The sequence below is a fragment of the Crocuta crocuta genome, unplaced genomic scaffold, assembly GCF_008692635.1.
Source record: "Crocuta crocuta isolate KB4526 unplaced genomic scaffold, BGI_CrCroc_1.0 scaffold692, whole genome shotgun sequence".
Taxonomy (NCBI): Eukaryota; Metazoa; Chordata; class Mammalia; order Carnivora; family Hyaenidae; genus Crocuta; species Crocuta crocuta.
The window spans coordinates 15,793-36,207 of NW_027532877.1; the positions used below are offsets into that span (position 1 = coordinate 15,793).

Sequence of the window (20,415 nt, forward strand, 5' to 3'; positions counted from 1 at the left end):
CAGCACAGAGCCCGACGCGGGGCTCGAACCCACGAACCGCGAGATCATGACCTAAGCGAAAGTCGGACGCTTAACCGACTAAGCCACTCAGGCGCCCCACCCACACACATTTTTTAAATGAATTATTCCTGGAGCCCAGCCTTCTCATAGGATGATCAGCTGAGGGGCAGGAGTGAGGCATGATGTATATTGAGGGCTAGCACCTCCCACCTCTACCTACCTACCTCTACTTGCCCTGCATGAACCCAGGAGAAACAGGAAACTGATGGACCACGAGTTCGTCCATCTCTTATATCCTCACTAACACTTGGTATTATTCATTTAAAAATTGTTACCATTTAATGAGACAAACTGTTTAGAGAAAGTAGATGGCGGCATCATTTCTCATTCTGAGACCACCCCAATAAGAAAGGTGCCCACTGCCAAAGATATCACTGGCTCAGCCTGTTATTGAATAAATAGAGATGCAAATATGTAATCCTACCTTACTGGAAAGAAGAAAAAAAAATCCTCGGAAAAGAGATTTTTTTTTTTAAGCATCCAAATTACAACTAAAAACCATGCCATGGTACCTGAAAGCTGGTCCTCAAATGCTCAGTGTCCAGTTTCCTTCCTTGCTTTCTTCCTTCTCTCTTCTATTTATTCATCCATTCAACCATCCTTTCATCCATTTCCCTCTTTCCCTCCTTCTCTCCCATCCATCCACCTACCCACCCACTCATCCATCCTTCCATCCACCCACCCACCTCCCCACCCACATCCATCCATCCAGCCATCCAGCCATCCATCCAACCAACCACCCACCCACCCACTCATCCATCCATCCATCCGTCCATCTGTCCATCCATCCGTCCATCTGTCCATCCATCCATCCACCCACCCACCAATCCACTTATCCATCCGTCCATCCAACCATCCATCCACCCACCCGCCAATCCACTTATCCATCCATCCATCCATCTGTCCACCCACACACCTACACACCCACATCCATCCATCCAACCAACCACCCAATCACCCATCCATCCATCCATCCATCCATCTGTCCATCCATCCATCCAATCATCCATCCATCCATCCATCCACCCACCCACTCATCCATCCATCCATCCATCCACCCACCTATCCACCTACCCACCCACATCCATCCATACATCTACCCACCCATCCATCCATCCATCCATCCATCCATCTGTCCATCCACCCATCCAACCACCCACCAATCCACTTATCCATCCATCCATCCATCCATCCATCCATCCATCCATCCATCCATCCAACCAACCAACCAACCAACCACCCACTCATCCATCCATCCATCCATCCATCTGTCCACCCACACACCTACACACCCACATCCATCCATCCAACCAACCACCCAATCACCCATCCATCCATCCATCCATCCATCCGTCCGTCTGTCCGTTTATCCATCAATCACCCATCATTCTCCCTCCCTTGTTTCCTCCATCTCTCCCTCCTTTCCATTTCTTCCTTCTTCCTTTTTCCTTCTTTCCTACTACCCGATATTCACTGAACTTATACTATGTGCCCGTAGTATGTTAGAAGTAGGATATAGAGATAGTATGGCTTGGTCTCTGCTCTCACAAAACTCCCCGGTGTTGGGGAGACACACAGATAAGCGGACGGTGATAAGAGAATGTGATGTGTTGTGATGGGGAAGCACAGGGCCCTGAGGAAGAACAGAGAAGGCATATTGTTTGTCAGTGATTGCTGCTAGATAATGCTGTGTAACAAACAGCCCCCGCATATCAGGGGCTTATGAGAAACATGATGTCTTGCTCATGGGACTGTAAGTGGGCTAGGGTGACTCTGCTTCAGGCTGGAGACAGGATTAGGGCACATGTGGTCCTCATCCTTCTTGACCAGTGGGCACCTGGGACTTGTTTTTATCCAGGTGAATGTCAGGAACAGTGAGAGAAGAATGCTTCTGAAGGCTGTGGCTTAGACCCATTATGGTGTCAATTCTGCCACATGCCATTTGCCAAAGCAAATTCCACAGCTGGGACGCACATCAGTGGTGGTGGAGAATGTTCTCTGCCCTCTCTAGTGGGAAGAACAGTGGTCGCATGGCAAAAGGCATAGATGTGTGATTCTAATGGAGGGAAAGAACTGGGCAGTGGTCCAAACTACCACCAGGCTATGCCTCAGACTTGGGGCGGTGATCCAGGAAATGTTCCCCAAAAAGTGTCCCCCTGGGTTGGGTCTTGAGAGGGAAACACAAGTCCTCCCATTGGAGAAAGGGCAGAGGGGGTCTGGGTGGAAGAAAGAGTGAGGAAAAGGCATGGGATGGGAGCCAGCATGGTGCATCCCATTCCCCTGGGGGAGGGGTGACAGGTGAGGCCCGAGAGTGGGGGTGGGGATGGCCGCCCCAGTGGGCAGGATGGCTGGCAGGTGAGGCTGGCATAGGTTTTCACCTGAGGCCAATGGGANCTGAGGAAGAACAGAGAAGGCATATTGTTTGTCAGTGATTGCTGCTAGATAATGCTGTGTAACAAACAGCCCCCGCATATCAGGGGCTTATGAGAAACATGATGTCTTGCTCATGGGACTGTAAGTGGGCTAGGGTGACTCTGCTTCAGGCTGGAGACAGGATTAGGGCACATGTGGTCCTCATCCTTCTTGACCAGTGGGCACCTGGGACTTGTTTTTATCCAGGTGAATGTCAGGAACAGTGAGAGAAGAATGCTTCTGAAGGCTGTGGCTTAGACCCATTATGGTGTCAATTCTGCCACATGCCATTTGCCAAAGCAAATTCCACAGCTGGGACGCACATCAGTGGTGGTGGAGAATGTTCTCTGCCCTCTCTAGTGGGAAGAACAGTGGTCGCATGGCAAAAGGCATAGATGTGTGATTCTAATGGAGGGAAAGAACTGGGCAGTGGTCCAAACTACCACCAGGCTATGCCTCAGACTTGGGGCGGTGATCCAGGAAATGTTCCCCAAAAAGTGTCCCCCTGGGTTGGGTCTTGAGAGGGAAACACAAGTCCTCCCATTGGAGAAAGGGCAGAGGGGGTCTGGGTGGAAGAAAGAGTGAGGAAAAGGCATGGGATGGGAGCCAGCATGGTGCATCCCATTCCCCTGGGGGAGGGGTGACAGGTGAGGCCCGAGAGTGGGGGTGGGGATGGCCGCCCCAGTGGGCAGGATGGCTGGCAGGTGAGGCTGGCATAGGTTTTCACCTGAGGCCAATGGGAAGCCACGAAAGGATTTTGAGCGGGGGAGGGACACGATGAGATGCTTGCTCTGGCTGGTCGTGGTCAATGGACAGGAGGCACGAAGCCTGTGAGGAGGTGGCTTTTCCAGGTGAGTCACAGGCTGCGTAGTTTTGAATCTCATTTTTGTCTCAATAACTCAAGAGAATGAGGCCCCTTTCTTCAGTTATATGAGACATTCTTTGTGGACAGAGACCGTTTCTTTGCTTTCTCTGCATCCCCCGGCACAGGACTGGGGCCATTCAGAAGACCTCAGGCTCTGCTCCAGCCTCCAACAGTCTGACACTTTGGGCTTCTGAGACCCTTGGTTTCTCTTTAGGTCTGGGACGAGGCCAGTCTGAAGGCGCAAGAGTTGGCTAACAGGGATGGTTGGGTGAACGTCCCTCCATTTGACCACCCCCTGATCTGGTAAGGTTGCTGCCCCTCACCCAAGAAGCCTAGAGCCCAGACCCTCGTTGCGTTGGGATCTTCCCAATGGACAGAAGGGGAGACTGAGGACTAGAAAGGAGTATAGGCTTAGAAGCCAGGCACACCAGGGTTCAGGCCCTGCTTCTGTCACTTGTGAGTTGTGTTACCCTGCAAAGTATCTCACCACCCATGCTTCAGTTTCCACATGTGTAAAATGGAAATGTGAATAACAAATCCTGTTTATTGAATGTACTTTGGGATGCATTTGATCCATTTGATCCTCCCCAAAGTCCTAGAAGTGAGTGCTTTATGTCCATTTCACAGGCAAGGAGGGGTCAAGGAACTTGCCTGAGATCACACAGCTAGGAAGTGTGATCTCAGGCAAGCCCAGAACTTGAGTCAGCTGGTTCCAAGTGACATGCTGGGCCCCTCTTAAGCACACACTAACTACATCTTTCCAAGGTTGTGGAAGGGATTAAATGGACAATGTCTGAGAACATGTCTGGAAAAGAATGAGTGAATGAATAAGTTGAATGAATGAAAGCTGAGTGAACTAAGTGTTGCTGGGGCTCCTCTCCCCTTGATGTGGGTGGGGATTGGGGTGGTGATGAGGAATCTGTGTATATGTGAGCCTTTGGGAATGGGGGTCTTGCTCAACCTGCTTCCTCCTTCCCCCAGGGAAGGCCATGCCAGCCTGGTGCGAGAGCTGAAGGCAGCACTGGGGACCCCACCAGGGGCCCTGGTGCTGGCAGTAGGCGGTGGAGGGCTCCTGGCTGGCGTGGCAGCTGGCCTGGTAGAGGTGGGCTGGCAGCATGTGCCCATCATCGCTGCAGAGACCCAAGGGGCACACTGTTTCAATGCAGCCGTCAAGGCAGGCAAGCTAGTCACACTGCCAAACATCACCAGGTAGGTGTGGGCTGGGGACATTTGTGGGGGGCTGGAGGATGGTGGTGTTATTGTCATAGGGTGTCTCAGTCCCAACTGGTAGAGGCAGGGTGTACACAAGAGGTTCTACTTCACCTGGAGACTCCAGCCACAGAAACGTGGATCTCAGTTAGAAGGCAATGCCAAAAAAGTAGATGAAGAATATGATTTATTTAAGTTTCACGAATTAAAAGACAAGTTTCATTGATGTGTATCATTATAAAAGAAGTCTAATGCGTGGCAGATAAATTAGAAAATATAGGCAAGCAATAAGCAACAGAAAACAAAATGGCACCTTCAGTCCTACCATCCAAAGATGAATGATGGGCTGCTTTTTCTCAGTCTTTGTTTTCTTACCATGCACGCATAGTTGCATACAGGTAAAATGTGCCTGGCATATGTACTAGGTGCTCAAAAAATGTTTGTGAAATGAATGAGTGAATTGATATTATATATATCTCAAAGAATCCCAAACAGACTCTGCGCCATCAACATAGAGCCCAATGCAAGCCTTACACTCACAAACTGCGAGATCATGACCTGGGCTGAATCAAGAGTCAGACGTTTAACTGACTTAGCCACCCACGCATCCCCTTTTCTTTACCATCCCAATCATCTTTATTAAGCACCAATTGTATGCAGGGTTCTGGGTGGCCAATTAGAAAAAACAACTCAGTCCTTACTTTAAGGGGTGTTATTGTCATAGGGCTTCTTATACCCAACCAGTAGAGGCAGAGTTTACACAGGAAGTTCTACTTTACCTGGGAACACCAACCATGGAAATGTGGAACTCAGAAGGCAATGCCAAAAAAGTAGATGAAGGTATGATTTATTTAAGTTTCATTAATTAAAAAACAGGTTTCATTGATTTGTATCATTATAAAAGAAGTCGAATGTGTGGCAGATAAGTTAGAAAACGTAGGCAAGCAATAAGCAACAGAAAACAAAATGGCACCTTCAATCCCTCCATCCAAAGGTGAATAATGGGCTACATTTTCCCATTCTTTTTTTTCCACTATGCATGCATAGTTACATACAAGTAAAATGTGCCTGGTATATACAGTAGGTGTTCAAAAGATGTCTGTGAAATGAATGAATGAATTAATCTTATATATATATATATATATAATCTTATACACACACATATTTGTTTAAGGTTTATTTATTGATTGAGAGAGAGAGAGCACAAACAGGAGAGGGTCAGAGAGAAGAAGAGAGATATCCCAAACAGGCTCTGCACCATCAACATAGAGCCTGATCTAGGGCTTAAACTCAAACTGTGAGATCATGACCTGAGCCAGAATCAAGAGTCAGACATTTAACTGACCGAGCAACCCACGCATCCCCTAAGTCATCTTTATTAAGCATCTAATGTATATAAGGTTCTGGGTGGCCAATTAGAAGAACAACTCAGTCCTTACTTCAAGGAGAATTCTATCTGGGGGTGCCTAGAGGGTTAAGTAAGTTAAACATCTGACTTCGGCTCAGGTCATGACCTCATGGTCCATGAGTTTGAGCTCCACATCAGGCTATGAGCTGTCAGCACAGCCTGGAGCCTGCTTTGCAGTCTCTCTCTCTCTCTCTCTCTCTCTCTCTCTTTCTCTCTCTCTCTCTCTCTCTCTCAAAAATAAATAAACAATAAAAGAATAAAATACTAAAGTCAAACAAAGGATATATGAGTCTCCTTCTTGTCTTTTGGTACCATCTCTGCTCCTTTCTGGCCCCATCCACCCTCCAGTATCTCTGTGCTGCTTTTTCCTGAAAATTATTTGTGCCTCTAACTTCTGAGCCNTCAGGCTATGAGCTGTCAGCACAGCCTGGAGCCTGCTTTGCAGTCTCTCTCTCTCTCTCTCTCTCTCTCAAAAATAAATAAACATTAAAAGAATAAAATACTAAAGTCAAACAAAGGAGAATTCTATCTGGATATATGAGTCTCCTTCTTGTCTTTTGGTACCATCTCTGCTCCTTTCTGGCCCCATCCACCCTCCAGTATCTCTGTGCTGCTTTTTCCTGAAAATTATTTGTGCCTCTAATTTCTGAGCCTTTCTTGTCCTTACCACCCGATATACCAGCCCCTCTTGCGTTGGTGAAATCCTCCATGGTTCAGCTGGGCAGTTGCCACCCACACGTAATGACCCCAAAGGCACCCTGTGTCACTCTTCGGCCGTGAAAGAGCCTGTGGATGGGCTCGTTCGGTACCTAGGAGTGGTGTTGCTGAGTGTCCTTGTTGCATTGAATCCTTTGTCTGCTCCCAGCACCCCTGCACTCATCGGTGCCTCCCCCAGGCTTCGGGCCCAAATCCGGACTCTTATAGGTCTTACCCCAGCCTCTGGCCTGTCTGCCAGCCCCTTGGATGGGTCGTGCTCTTTCCTACCGCTGACCTCCGCATGAGCTCTTTCCTCTGCCTGGAACACTCTTCCCTCGGCCCTTGTCTCCTTGCAGCTGGGATCTCTCTCTCTCTTTTCTTTTTAATTTTTTTTTTAATTTCTGAGAGAGAGAGAGGGAGACAGAATCCGAATCAGGCTTCAGGCTCTGAGCTGTCAGCACAGAGCCGGACACGGGGCTCAAACCCACAAACGGTGAAATCATGACCTGAGCCGAAGTCGGACCCTTAACCAACTGAGCCACCCAGGCGCCCCTCAGCTGGGATCTCTTACCCCAGAGAGACTGTCCCCACAACCTTGCCTCCCAAAGGTCTCCCTCTTCGTATCTACTTATTACATGTTTCCCCATGCAGACTTTATTCTCATTTATTTGTGTTTAATGGCAGTATATAGTTGACCTATAATACTATATTCATTTCGGGTGTACCGCACAGTGATCTGGGAAGCCTACATTCTGCTGTGCTGCCCGCCGTAAGTGTTGTCGCCGTCTGTCACCAGAGAAAGCTATTAGCGTAGTATTGGCTCGATTCCCTGTGCGGTACTTTTCATCCCCATGGCTTATTAATTTTATAACTGGAAGTTTGTACCTCTTCCTCCTCTTCACCTATTTCGCCCATCCCCCCAGCCCTCTCCCCTCTGGCAACCACTAGTGGGGACTCTGTAGTTATGGGTCCATTTCTCTTCTGTAGCTGTTGGCTTGATTCTTAGTAATGGCGATAATGGTAACCGCCACTAACCCTTCTGTAGAATTTACAGTTAGCAAAATGCTGGGCTCTCTTCTAAGCACTTGAAATGTTTGCACTACATCCCCATGACAATCTCATGACNTCTTTTTAATTTTTTTTTTAATTTCTGAGAGAGAGAGAGGGAGAAAGAGACAGCGTGAGCAGGGGAGGGTCAGAGAGAGAGGGAGACAGAATCCGAATCAGGCTTCAGGCTCTGAGCTGTCAGCACAGAGCCGGACACGGGGCTCAAACCCACAAACGGTGAAATCATGACCTGAGCCGAAGTCGGACCCTTAACCAACTGAGCCACCCAGGCGCCCCTCAGCTGGGATCTCTTACCCCAGAGAGACTGTCCCCACAACCTTGCCTCCCAAAGGTCTCCCTCTTCGTATCTACTTATTACATGTTTCCCCATGCAGACTTTATTCTCATTTATTTGTGTTTAATGGCAGTATATAGTTGACCTATAATACTTCATTTCGGGTGTACCGCACAGTGATCTGGGAAGCCTACATTCTGCTGTGCTGCCCGCCGTAAGTGTTGTCGCCGTCTGTCACCAGAGAAAGCTATTAGCGTAGTATTGGCTCGATTCCCTGTGCGGTACTTTTCATCCCCATGGCTTATTAATTTTATAACTGGAAGTTTGTACCTCTTCCTCCTCTTCACCTATTTCGCCCATCCCCCCAGCCCTCTCCCTTCTGGCAACCACTAGTGGGGACTCTGTAGTTATGGGTCCATTTCTCTCGTGTAGCTGTTGGCTTGATTCTTAGTAATGGCGATAATGGTAACCGCCACTAACGCTTCTGTAGAATTTACAGTTAGCAAAATCCTGGGCTCTCTTCTAAGCACTTGAAATGTTTGCACTCCATCCCCATGACAATCTCATGACCCAGGGACTACGACTATGTCCGTTTTTCAGATTGAGGAAACTGAGGCTCAGAGAGGTGAGGCGACTTTCCCAAGGTCACACTGCTAACACAGAACCTAGGCTGGAAACCAGGTGGTCTGGCTGGGGCTCTGAAATCTCGGGGCTCTGAGCCAGCTCTGATGGGCTCACCAGAGGCTCCCCTGGGCTTGAGACAAACTTGAACCAGTTACTTACTCTCTATGAGCTTCCGTTTCCTCATCTTTAAAAGGGAGTTCATAAATTTCTTTCTTTAAAAATTTTTTAAAATCTTTATTTCTTTTTGAGAGAGAGAGAGAGCACAAGCAGGGGAGGAACAGAGAGAGAGGGAGACACAGAATCTGAAGCAGGCTCGAGGCTCTGTGATGTCAGCACAGAGCCTGATGTGGGGCTTGAACTCATGAGCTGAGATCATGACCTCAGCCGAAGTCGGACGCTTAACCGACTGAGCCACCCAGGTGCCCCGAGAGTTCATAAATTTCTAACTCAACGGCTGATAATGAGAATTGAAAGAGAAAATGCATCTATCACCCTATAGAGGCTCAGTATAAAAATTAGTTATCATATAGACATGATAAATAGTTATTAATGAATAAGATGCAACAAAAAAAATCCATTTCTGTCCTTGGGTTCCGGGGTCTGTGTGAGGAAGGGCACAATCATGGTTATACAGTCGGTGCCTCTGTCAGTCACTCGTGACTCACCCATTGTTGAGCACCTCCTCGCCAGTGCTGGGCCAGGCTCTTGCCGTGCTGAGCCCCGGCCCGTGGCTGGATGGGAAGGGGGGCCTGGGGCTTGGAGGGCTGGGTCCGTGAAGGCCGAGGTCCAGTGACTCACCAGCTCTTCCCCACACCCCTGCGCTCTCTGCCCTGCATGCCCCTTCCTGCAGTGTGGCCAAGAGCCTTGGTGCCAAGACTGTGGCCGCGAGGGCCCTGGAGTGCACGAAGGAGCTGGAGATCTTGTCTGAGGTGGTGGACGATGCCCAGGCTGTGAGCGCTGTGCAGAAGTTCCTGGGTGAGTGGGCTCGTCCTCCGTCCCCAGGCTCGGAGACTCATGAGACCCCCGCGTCCCCTAGAGACAGCGTGCTCTCCCTCGCCTGTATCCTCCGTGCCTACCGCAGGGCTGGGCAGCAGTAATGACCAAATAACTGCACGTTGAGCGCATGGGAGAGGCGTGCGCTGGGCCGCCTCCAGTCTCCAGATCTTCTTCCTTCTGGCCGCCCACCCCTGGCCCCTGTCAATTTCATGTGACTCAGGGCTACTCAGTCACCATGGTACCTCCTCCAGGCAGCCTCCTCCAATCTCCCACCCTCGTTCTGCCTGGGTTAGAGACAGCCCATGCACCAGTCTCTCTGTTTGTACCTCGCTGGTTCTCATTCTTCTACGGCACTTGATGCAACCCCCGTGAGGGTGGGGCCTGGTATGTCCTGTGTACTGTTGTGTCCCCAGGGCGTAGCACAAGGCCTGGCAGGGAGTGGGCTCTCGATAAATATTTGTTGAATGAATGGGTGAATGTATGAGTGAGTGGAAAGGTAGATAATGGATGGATGGATGGATAGATGGATAGATGGACGGACACATTGATTAATGGACACATTGATGGATGGACAGACAGTCCAATGATGGATAGGGGATGGATGGATGAATGGATGGATAGATAGATGGATACATTGATTGATGGATACACTGATGGATGGACAGACAGACAGTCCAATGATGGATAGAGGAATGGATGGATAGATAGATGAAAGGTGGATGGATGGATGGATGGATGGACGGATGGATGGATGGATGGTCGGATTGATGGATGGAGAGAGGGTCAGACAAATGATGGATTGTGAGACGGCTGCCTGGCTGGCTTCATGGCTTGCAGTGCTCAGAGCCTACAGAGCACTAACGGGTTCTTCTCCCTTTCTCTCTTCTCCTCCACGCCCCTCCCTCCTCCGGGCAGATGACGAGCGCATGTTGGTGGAGCCAGCCTGCGGGGCAGCTCTGGCTGTCATCTACTCAGGCCTCCTGGGGAGGCTCCAGGCTGAAGGCCGCCTGAGCCCCTCCCTAGCCTCGGTCGTGGTCATCGTGTGTGGAGGCAGCAGCATCAATAGTCAAGGGCTGCAGGCTCTGAAAGCCCAGCTGGGGCAGAACTGAGGGCTCCTCGTCCGGATGGACACACCTGCAGCTGGCTGAGGAGCGTCCGTGTTCGTGGATGACCGTGGAAGCTGGCTGCCAGCTTCCTCCTACAGGAAGCCCTCCTGCTCCCTGTGGCTCCCCCGCAGGCCCGACCAATCAACACTTTCTGGGTTTGATTTGCAATACCTGCTGGTCCAGTCTTTCCTGCTCCGTGAGCTCACGGAAGACACACGGCAACCTGGAGGCTGGCTCTGTTGTGAAGCGCCTCTTGCTACATCACAGGGCTTGGGCGATAACTCCAGGGATGCTGAACTCCTGCCAGGGCTTTTCTCACCTGGGGGACCCAATTGGGAGGAGAGGGATGCTCAGGCCTGGACAGGCAAGGACAATATCACTGGTCTTTACCAAGTCCTTGAAAAAAATTTTTTAACATTCATTCATTTTTGAGAGACAGAGCACAAGCAGGGGAGGGGCAGAGAGAGCCACACACAGAATCTGAAGCAGGCATCGGGCTCCGAGCTGTTAGCACAGAGCCTGATATGGGGCTTGGACCTACAAACTGCGAGATCAGGACCTGAGCCAAAGTTGGATGCTCAGCTGACTGAGCCCCCCAGGAGCTCCTTTACCAAGCGCTTTTTATGTGCCAGAACCTCCTCCTAAGACCTCTCCATTCACTGTCTTCTTTAATGTTCACAAAGGTCCTACCTTTGTTATCCATTATTATCATTCCTGTTCTAAAGATGGGGAAACTGAGGCACAGGAAGGCGATCGAGACCCACTGAAGGTCATAGGTGGAATGCGGCCCAGCCCGGCTCAAACCCTGTGGTTTTCAATATGACACCTTTGTGTGCAGGTCGGTGGTGAGGGGACACTGGGAGAGGAATTAAGAACCTCAGGTTGGTTTGGGTACCCCTGTGGGTCACAAGGTGGGTGGGTGCTGGTGCTGGAATTGGGCACAGCCGACCTGCTGGAAGCATCGTTGAGGAGGGGAAGTTAGAATCTTTTGGAGCCACCAGGGGGCAGCAAAGCGTCTCTGATGGGGAAGCCTGGCTCTGGGCTGCGAAGGCGGGGACAGGCCCCTCCAGCCTCCCTGGGATCTGCCCCTCAGGGGCCTTCACCCCAGCTAGGGGCGCTGGGGTCCCAGAGGTGGCTGGCGCCCACAAGCTCTTGGCGTTGGGAAGCCCTATCCCACCCTCACTACCCTGCTGGAAACAGGGCTCCAAGGGTGTGGGGTCCACCTGCCCCTGGCAGGTTCCCAGGCTGCCCAGTGAGTCCCCCTCTGCTGCCTCAAGAGGGCTGTGTGTGCTTGGGCAAGTGCCCTACCTTCTCTGGGCCTCAAAGCCCGTGCCTCTGTGCTGGCTTCCCACCTCTTTTCCTTTCCCAAGCTCTTCCCCCTTCTAGGCACCTCCTCCTTCCTTCAAGAGAATTTGAGCGCCGCAGTGAGCTCCTCTGCCTGTGTCCCATTCTCTCTTTGACCCTGACATTGCCCTTGATTGCCAGGGTTGCCCGTCCAGAAGCCACTGGGCCCTGCCATATTTCCTGGGAATCCTACAGCGTGAGCTCCCCAGAATCGAGGGGGTGCTGGGAGCCCCAGCTGTGGACCCAGCCAGAACTGAGCCCAATGCCTTTCCTCCTCGCTAGCCTTGAGCAAGCGATGCTCTGCTTCAGAGCCTCAGTGTTCTAATCTGTAAAATGGGTGGTTTGCGAATTCTTGCTACGGACCTGGCGTATTTCAACCAATGTTAGTTCTTACGACCCCCTGAGCATTCCTCCCCCGCAATGAGGGGTGGGGAGGAGCTAGAATTTATTCATGCCTTGGGTACTTACTGTGTGCAAGTGGGCCTTAGCAGTCATTTAATCCCACAGTTACCCATGTGGTAGATACGGTTACGTGCATTTTTGTAAATGGGGAGACTGAGGCACAAATGAGTTGAGTGCGTCCTTCAGGTCACACAGCTGAACTAGAACCCTGATGTGTAAACCTCCGAGGCTCACATATGTAACTGCTACTCCTCTCATGCTTCTCCGTGCTTCTAAATGCTACATGTTTTCAAAGCTCACTGGGAGGGCGGCCTCCTCCCAGAAGCCCCACGGGATTGCTTCCACGAGCGCTGCTCTTCCCTCCGCCCCGTCCTGCACCAGGTGAGTGACAGAGCTCACGGCAGTCCCAGGTGCTGTGCCTCCCAGGCTCTGCCGTCGGCCACACTCCTGGGAGACTCGTCAGCTGCTGTTTGCTCCCCTCCCGGCCTCAGCAAGCCAGAGATAAGACACCGAGGGGCCTGTTGGCCCGGTTCAGATAACGCCCGTCAGTGACCTTACCTTAGCCCTTCCTGGTTGACACCCCGGGAATGCCAGGGACAGGGCGGAAGCGCACGGAGGCAGCGAGGACACGGATGGTGGAAGCCGAGGCCGTGGATGCCACGTGTGGACGCTGTGGCCCTGGTGTAGCAGGACGGGCACTGGGCACGGGGACTCCCCCCATTCTGTGCCCTCGGACTGCTCCGTGGGGGAAACGGGGGGCCTGGAGGAGGTGCGCGTGCCTGCCCCCCTCCCTGCCACCGCGGGGGCCCCTGCGCTGGGCCGCAGGCCCCCTAGGGCTCCCTGTGTGTTCTAGTAGCTGAGGTTTCCTCTGGCCCCCTCGCTGGCCTGACTCCAGCACCCTGTCTCCAGAGGCCCCCCTCCATCTAGCCCTTTATTCCAGCCTTCCAGAGGGGTGACATGAAGCTTGGAATCCAGACAAGGCGGGAGGCGAGGAAGGGGACCCGAGTCATACATCCGACGGCAGCTCCCCCTTCTCCAGCCTGGGCAGGAGCCCATGCAGGGCAGGACCTGACCCCCACGCTGGGCACGTGACCGCTCAGGCTGGCTCTGTGTCCCCGGTCGTCTGTGTGTGCGCCCGTGCACTTGTGTCCTTGTGTGCATGTGTTTGTGTCCGTGTGTGTGTGCGTGTGGGAGAGGACACACCCTCATGCGTTTGTGAGGAAATCTTGCCATTAGTTGAAGGCTATTTGAGGGGCGCTGGGGTGGCTTGGTGGGTGGTCGAGGGTCCGACTTCGGCTCAGGTCATGATCTTGCAGTTTGTGGTTCGAGCCCTGTGTCGGGCTCTGTGCTGACAGCTCAGAGCCTGGAGCCTGGTTTGGATTCTGTGTCTCCCCCCTCTCTCTGCCCCTCCCCTGCTCATGTTCTGTCTCTCTCTCTCTCTAAAAAATAAATGAAACATTAAAAAATGTTTGAAGGCTATTTGATTTTCCTCGTAGTGAGTGGTGTTTCACATCTTTGCACTTGGGACTTATCATCTGATCACTAAGCATACTTCAGTGCCTACAGTGAGACTTAGGGAATGGTGGGCTTCGGAGCCAACCGAGAGCCTGCGCTCCGTCTAAAGGAGGCAGGCACTGCTCAAGCCCGTCTGATCATGAGCCGGTACAACAGATCTCCTGACTGTCTAGCTCAGATTCAAGGCAATTTAGGAAACACCATATGCTGTCTTTGCCCACACATTCGTATAAAGTCTCTGACAAGTCCTGCAGGAAAGTGACTGCTGTGAATCCAGAGGAGCATGTGACCCTAGCCTGAGCCAGCTTGTGGCTTGTATCTCCCCTGGCCACAGCGATTGGTTCCCGGTGGGCCCAGGAGCCCCGCTGTCCAATCAGAGTGTCTGTCCAGACTTTAGGGGGGAACTGGGAGGCACCCCTCAACTGTTCATTTATGCAAGCCAGTACAGTCCCCTTTATGCTGTAGCCCGCCGTGTCTGTCACTTGGGACGGGAAGGGGCCTGACTGATGGCCTATGCTGTCAGTACACGTCCCTCGAATTGCACTCGCTTACTGTGAGCTGCTAGGCTTGAGCCCAACGCGCGGCTGGCGCTCGGCAACAATGAGGCCAGTCTGAGGTCTTTCTCTGCCTGTCTTTGGGTGCACTTTTTATTCTCACTCCTGGGCATGGGGGTTCACTCCGCCTGCCTTTATGGGAAGAGCAAGCATAACCCACACTGTGATATTGATGACGTTGTGGGGAGCAGTGTTTTATGAAGCTGAGAGGGTGTTTTCAATCAGTGCGTAGGAGCCTCTTTTGGAAGAAGCCGGTGCGAGTGGTGGTTGAGCCCTGTACAGACAGCCGACTGCTAATTTTCCGTACGCCTTCGGGGCCTGCGGCCAGCATCGCTCAGACTTAGAGCCTCACACCCACCTTTCCTGGAAGGCCTGGCGGAACTGTTAGCTGATGGTGAGGAGTTTGGTGAGGCCCAGAGAGGGGCAGCCCCTCGCTCCAGGACACCTGCTCTTCACGGGTCCCTGGTAAGGCTCTCGTTCTCATGAGGATGTAGAGCCCACTTATTCCTGATCTCAATATCCAGCTCCTCCAGGGCTTTCTGGGAGTAGACCGGCCATTCAATGTCCCATGAAGGGGACGGAGGATCCATCCTGCACCCGCACACTCGGTTCCATTCTTTTGTGTTGCTCGTTCGTTTCACAATGAATGAACACATGTGAGTATATCAGTTAGGATTAGGTTCAGCTTTGCAACTCAGAAAACGCAAAAATAAGTGGCTTAACCAAAACAGTTCATTTCTCCTTCACTTAAAAGGGCTGGTGTAGTGTCTCAGTGATGTCAAAGACCCAGGCTCCTTTGCTTTCGGTTGCTCAGCTGTGAATGCATTCCATTTCCATGGTCGCTTCATAGTCCCATATGGATGCTGGGGGGCCAGCCATTACATCCTCATTCCAGGCAGTAGGAAGGAAGAAAGGATGAAGAAAGGCACATTTCTTCCCTTTAAGGACACTCCCCGTAATTAATGCACACTATTTCTACTCATAGCCTGTTGGTCAGAACTTAGTCACATGAGAGCTAGCTGCAAGGGAGGCTGGGAAATGTGGTCTTTGTAACAGACAGCCATATGCCCAGCTAAAACCAAAGGTTCTGTTACAGAAAAAGAAGAACAAATGAATGTTGAGGGATGGCAAGAAGTCTTTGGCATACAAACTAAATGTGTTAGGGTACAGGTTAAGTTGGTACAGTGAAAATACCCCAAACTACAGTGTTAGTTCAGAGAAGGGGGCGTCTCTGTTCCACTAGGTTATACAGGGACCCAAGTTCCGTCTGTCCTCTTGTTTTACCATCGCTGAAAATATTGTCCTCGTCCACATGCTCAAAACTGGTCCATAATAACCGAGGCTGCAGTGGGGAAAAGAGAAAGTAGAGGGCAAGAAGTTTCCTTTTTAAGGGCATCGCTTGGGTGTGACACACTTTTTGTCTGCTCGTGGCCCATTGGCCAAGGCTTAATCACATGGTTCACCTAGCTGCAAGGGAATATGGGAAATGTAGTCTGTAGCTAGGGAGGCACGGACCAGGCTGAAGCTCAGGGTTCAACTTCTCAAGAGGAAAATTGGGAGCAAAGAGCGGTGTGCGATCTTCACCACAACGAGGAATGAAGGGGGTGGATGATCGAGTGATGGTGGACGAGGGCATGGGAGGTGCCCCGACTCGACCAAAGCCTCTCTGTGCTGAGGTCAGATGCTCGGATGCCCGACTTGGGACTCCCCTCTGCTTGGCTGGGTGATGCTGGGCAGGGTCCTGGAGGCTTTGACTGTGTGGTCTGACCATGTGGTTTGCTTGGAGAAGAGGTGACAAGTTTGGAGAAATATTGAGAGTGAAATCGAAACAACCTAGTGATTGATTTGGGGTGGCGAGGGGCTCCCCAGGCTTGGTGACGATCTGGGAAGACGGCTGGCATGGGAGATCCAAACAGAGGGAGTCTGTGGGACGAAGAACCAGTGGATCCATCCATCCATCCATCCATCCATCCATTCAATAATTCATTTAGCAAATACTTTTTAAGCACCTACTCTGTGTTGGGCATTTTTATAGGTATTGGGAATACAGTAAAAGCCCTGGCCTCATAGAGCTTCAGACAGACAATAACAACTCCCCAGATAAAAATATGACGGGTCAGGGGCGCCTGGATGGCTCACTCGGTTTAGCGTCCAACTTCGGCTCGGGTCACGATCTCATGGTTCGTGGGTTCGAGCCCCACGTTGGGCTCTGTGATGACAACTAAAAGCCTGGAGCCTGCTCTGTCTCTCTCACTCTCTGGCCCTCCCCTGCCTGTACTCTGTTTCTCTCTCTCTCTCAAAAGTGAAAATAAACAAAAAATACATGACATGTCAGATGTTGAGAGCTGGTGTGGGAAAGACGAGGCAGGGTAAAGGGAGAGAGAATGCCCAGGGAGAGGTGGGGGGCTGCCAGAGCCACCCCAGGCATCATACAGTTTTACTTACAGAGTATGTCAGTATGGTCCCTAATAGATAAGGAAAAACAGTTTTTTTTTTTAATGTTTTATTTATTTCTAGGAGAGAGAGAGAGAGACAGAGTGAGCAGGGGAGGGTCAGAGAGAGAGGGAGTCACAGACTGAAACAGGCTCCAGGCTCCGAGCTGGCAGGCAGCACAGAGCCCGACGCGGGGCTCGAACCCACGAACCGCGAGATCATGACCCAAGCGAAAGTCGGACGCTTAACCGACTAAGCCACCCAGGCGCCCCAGGAAAAACAGTTTTTAATGCAAGCATAATACCAGCACCACGTCAATCACAATTAACAAACTACTCCTTTATATGATCTGCTGCTCAGTCTGTATTCAGCTTTTCCAAGACGGTCGCAAAACTGTCTTGTTAGAGTCGCTTTGTTGGAATCAGGGTCCAAAGTGTTCACCCTATTGTGAAATGGGTCTCTCGGGTCACGTAATCTGTCAGTAGCGAGGTAGGATGGCCCAAGAAGGCCTCTTAGAAAAGGGAAACCCTGAGCTGAGGCCTGAAGGGAAGGAAGAAACAAGTCATATGAGGCATGTGGGGGAAGAGCAGAGGGGACAGCATGTGCCAAGGTCCTGAGGTGGGGACACGTGAGGAGGCCAGTATGGCTGCACGGGAGTGAGTGAGGGAGGGGACGGCAGAAGATGGTAGAAGTCGGACAGAGAGGCGTGTGTGTGTGTGTGTGTGTGTGTGTGTGTGTGTGTGNCCCCAGCTTTGAGTTCCATCTCCTGTCCAGAGGCCCCTCTGTCTCTGCAATGGACACACTGGGGCCTCGCTCCCTGACTCAAACCCCCTTCACCAGGCGGGTGCACCATTCGGCAGCTGCTGGGGGTGTCGGCCCCGAACAGCCCACAGCCGCACCCACGCCATCCAGAGAAGAGCTGATGGGAACCGCTGTGTCCACCAGATGGAGGGACGCCTAACCGACTGAGCCACCCAGGCGCCCCCTGATGGAGGGATGTAAAAGGCAGACCCCTTTGTGAGCCCCGGGCCAGGCACCTCTGTGACGCTGTCCCCAGAGCCGGGGCCCTGGTGGGTGGCATCAGGCCCAGGGCAGACACCCCCTGAGCCCGCCCCGCCCTCTGTTCGCTGCCATGCCCTCCTGCCCCGAGGATGCCCCATCGCAAGCTCTGCTGCTGGGCAACCCAGCCTCAAGGGAGCTTCCCTCTCATCTCCGCGTCCCCTCGGCCTCTCCCTTCCCCAGTGTTTGTGCTTTTTAAACTCCACCAAAAATGTCATGGGCTGGCTTCTCTCATTGCTTCCAAACTCCCTGATAAATTCCACTGGCCGGGCAACCCCAGGAGAGGTTTTCTGCAGCCAGGAACCCCATAAATCACCTCGCTGCCACTCCGGCGTGGGCAATATCTTATGTAAAAAGGTGTTTCCTGGGAGCGCCACAGGCAGGAGAATCCTATTACAAGCCGCCCCATTAATTATAAAGAGTCAAGTCGACCCTTTGCTGCGATTTTTTATCTTAAGTCCGAAAACTGATTACCTTCACCAAGCCTTCCTCTTTCCAAAAAAAAAAAAAAAAACAAACCCAAAAAACCCTAAAGAATAAAATAAATGTTTGAAGAACAAATACCAAAGTTTCTCCATTTAGGAGAGAACCAGTGGGGAGAGAAGTGGGTGGGAAAGGGCCTTTTTTCTTCCTTTTAAGGGAAAAGGCAGCACGGGCTTAGCCTGGCCGTGGCTTCTTTAATTTCCTTGACTCTTCAAGTCTAGGAAGTGGGTACTGTAACTCGTCCCACGTTGCAGCTGTGGGAAACTGAGGCTTGTGTACTTGAAGTTCCGTGATGTAGCCCTTTCTTCTGAGCTGGAAAGGTGGGCGGAAAGTGGGCCAGGCTGGATATTTAAAAAGGCCTCGGGTTGGCACCTTACTAGCTGGAACCCTGAACAGGTGAATTGCCCTCTCTGAGCAAAACAAGGAATAAAAGACCCCACTTGTCCCCCGGCCCAGCGTTGATGCTGCCATCACCCCCTGATCTGTTTGGATTCTAGAACGAGGCTAAGGCAGATCTTTGTCCCCTCTCGCCACCCTGCTTAAACCCTCCCATGCCCCCCTCTGCATTTAGGATAAAGGGCCCACCTTTCACCTTGACCTGTAGAACCCTGTATCATCCGNTTCCCCGCCCCCTCCTCACCTCTCTCCCCAAATGGCAGCCACACCAGCCTCTTTCTCTTCCTAAGATTCACCAAGCTTGACCCTGCCTCAGGGCCATCATCCATGCTGTTCCCTTTGCCTGTCACACTTTTCCCCCAGATCTCAGCTGAGTCGGCACTTAGCTCACAGGGGCCCTCCCTCCGAGGGCTCGCAGCCTGCCCCTTGGGGTTGAGTCTAGGCCGAGGTGGGCGAGGCCCTCAGCACAGGGTCAACAAGTAACGGGTACCCCAGACTCAGAAATCAAAATAAATTACATCGCAACAAAACATTGTCTCAATTAAAACTAGTGTGGAGGAAACTTGCGAGGAATAAAATAGTGACATTTGAAATAAAGATAGGGTCTCACTTGGACATGGCTGCCTCCCCTCACCGAACCCCAGGCTTGTTGGATCCTGTCTTGATCGAAAAGGTTGCCATTTTGCTCATTACAGGTTATTTCGCACTAATTTTGATTTTTCAAAATATTATTTGAAAATACGATCTATCTTGATTACAGTGTCTGGTGCGCCTCTCGCCCGCCTCCCTGGCCCCACCACTTAAATTCTGTGCCCGAGGGGAGCCCCCCACAGGCCCGGCTGAGTGCCTCTCCCGGCACCCACTCCCTATCCATCTCATTGCCCTCCCTTCCGACTGCTGTTTGGAATTATGGATTTTCACCCTTGGCTCCCGTCTCTCCCGGTGAACTAGCAGCTCTGCGAGGGCTGGGATCGAACCTGTCCTATTCACATCTGTAACCCAGAGCCCAGAAGAGTGCCCATCGCATACTAGGCATTCAGCAGATATTTGCTACGTGAATAAACGAAGGGAAGGTCTAGGCAGGCAGGCAGGTGTCCGTACAACTTGGCTGCAAAGCTTTGGCCTACCTCCCCGCCCCACGTCTCAGATGAGGAGGCTGAGGCCCAGAAGGGGTGCGGAACCTGGTCAACCGCACAGCACGGCCACGGCCGGGCCAGCCCCACGCGTGAGACCCGCAGGGGCTGCGCGCTCCCCGCAGAGAAGTCTCGGGTGGGCCGGCGAGGGCCGGGCCCCTGAAACGTCGTCCCCGAACTCGTCGCCACCTGGGCTGGTGCGGATCCATGCGTCATCTTTACTGTTACCCACTTCATACGTTTCCTGAAACCTTAAATGCCTTTTAGAAAGGAACCGTTATCGCCGCTCTAAATGGAGAAGCGGTATCACTTCCCAGGATTAGGCAATAAACGTAGCAATAAATACAGGGAAACACAAAGCGACGCGTGTGCCCGGGG

The 20,415-nt window shown here is 51.8% G+C and overlaps 2 protein-coding genes across 2 annotated transcripts in view; one reads left to right on the forward strand and one right to left on the reverse strand.

Annotated features, from left to right (window-relative positions):
• SDSL (serine dehydratase like) overlaps positions 1 to 10,901 on the forward strand; it is a 19,885-nt gene extending 8,984 nt beyond the window's left edge. The window contains exons 5-8 of the mRNA XM_077745645.1: positions 3,552 to 3,640; positions 4,319 to 4,546; positions 9,467 to 9,591; positions 10,528 to 10,901. Coding sequence (XP_077601771.1) covers positions 3,552 to 3,640; positions 4,319 to 4,546; positions 9,467 to 9,591; positions 10,528 to 10,721 — 636 coding nt within the window. The 3' untranslated portion in view covers positions 10,722 to 10,901. The remainder of the gene's footprint in view (positions 1 to 3,551; positions 3,641 to 4,318; positions 4,547 to 9,466; positions 9,592 to 10,527) is intronic.
• A 9,188-nt stretch (positions 10,902 to 20,089) lies between these two features.
• The window catches only part of LHX5 (LIM homeobox 5), a 17,292-nt gene continuing 16,966 nt past the window's right edge, over positions 20,090 to 20,415 (reverse strand). Inside the window, exon 7 of the mRNA XM_077745647.1 lies at positions 20,090 to 20,281. Coding sequence (XP_077601773.1) covers positions 20,090 to 20,281 — 192 coding nt within the window. The remainder of the gene's footprint in view (positions 20,282 to 20,415) is intronic.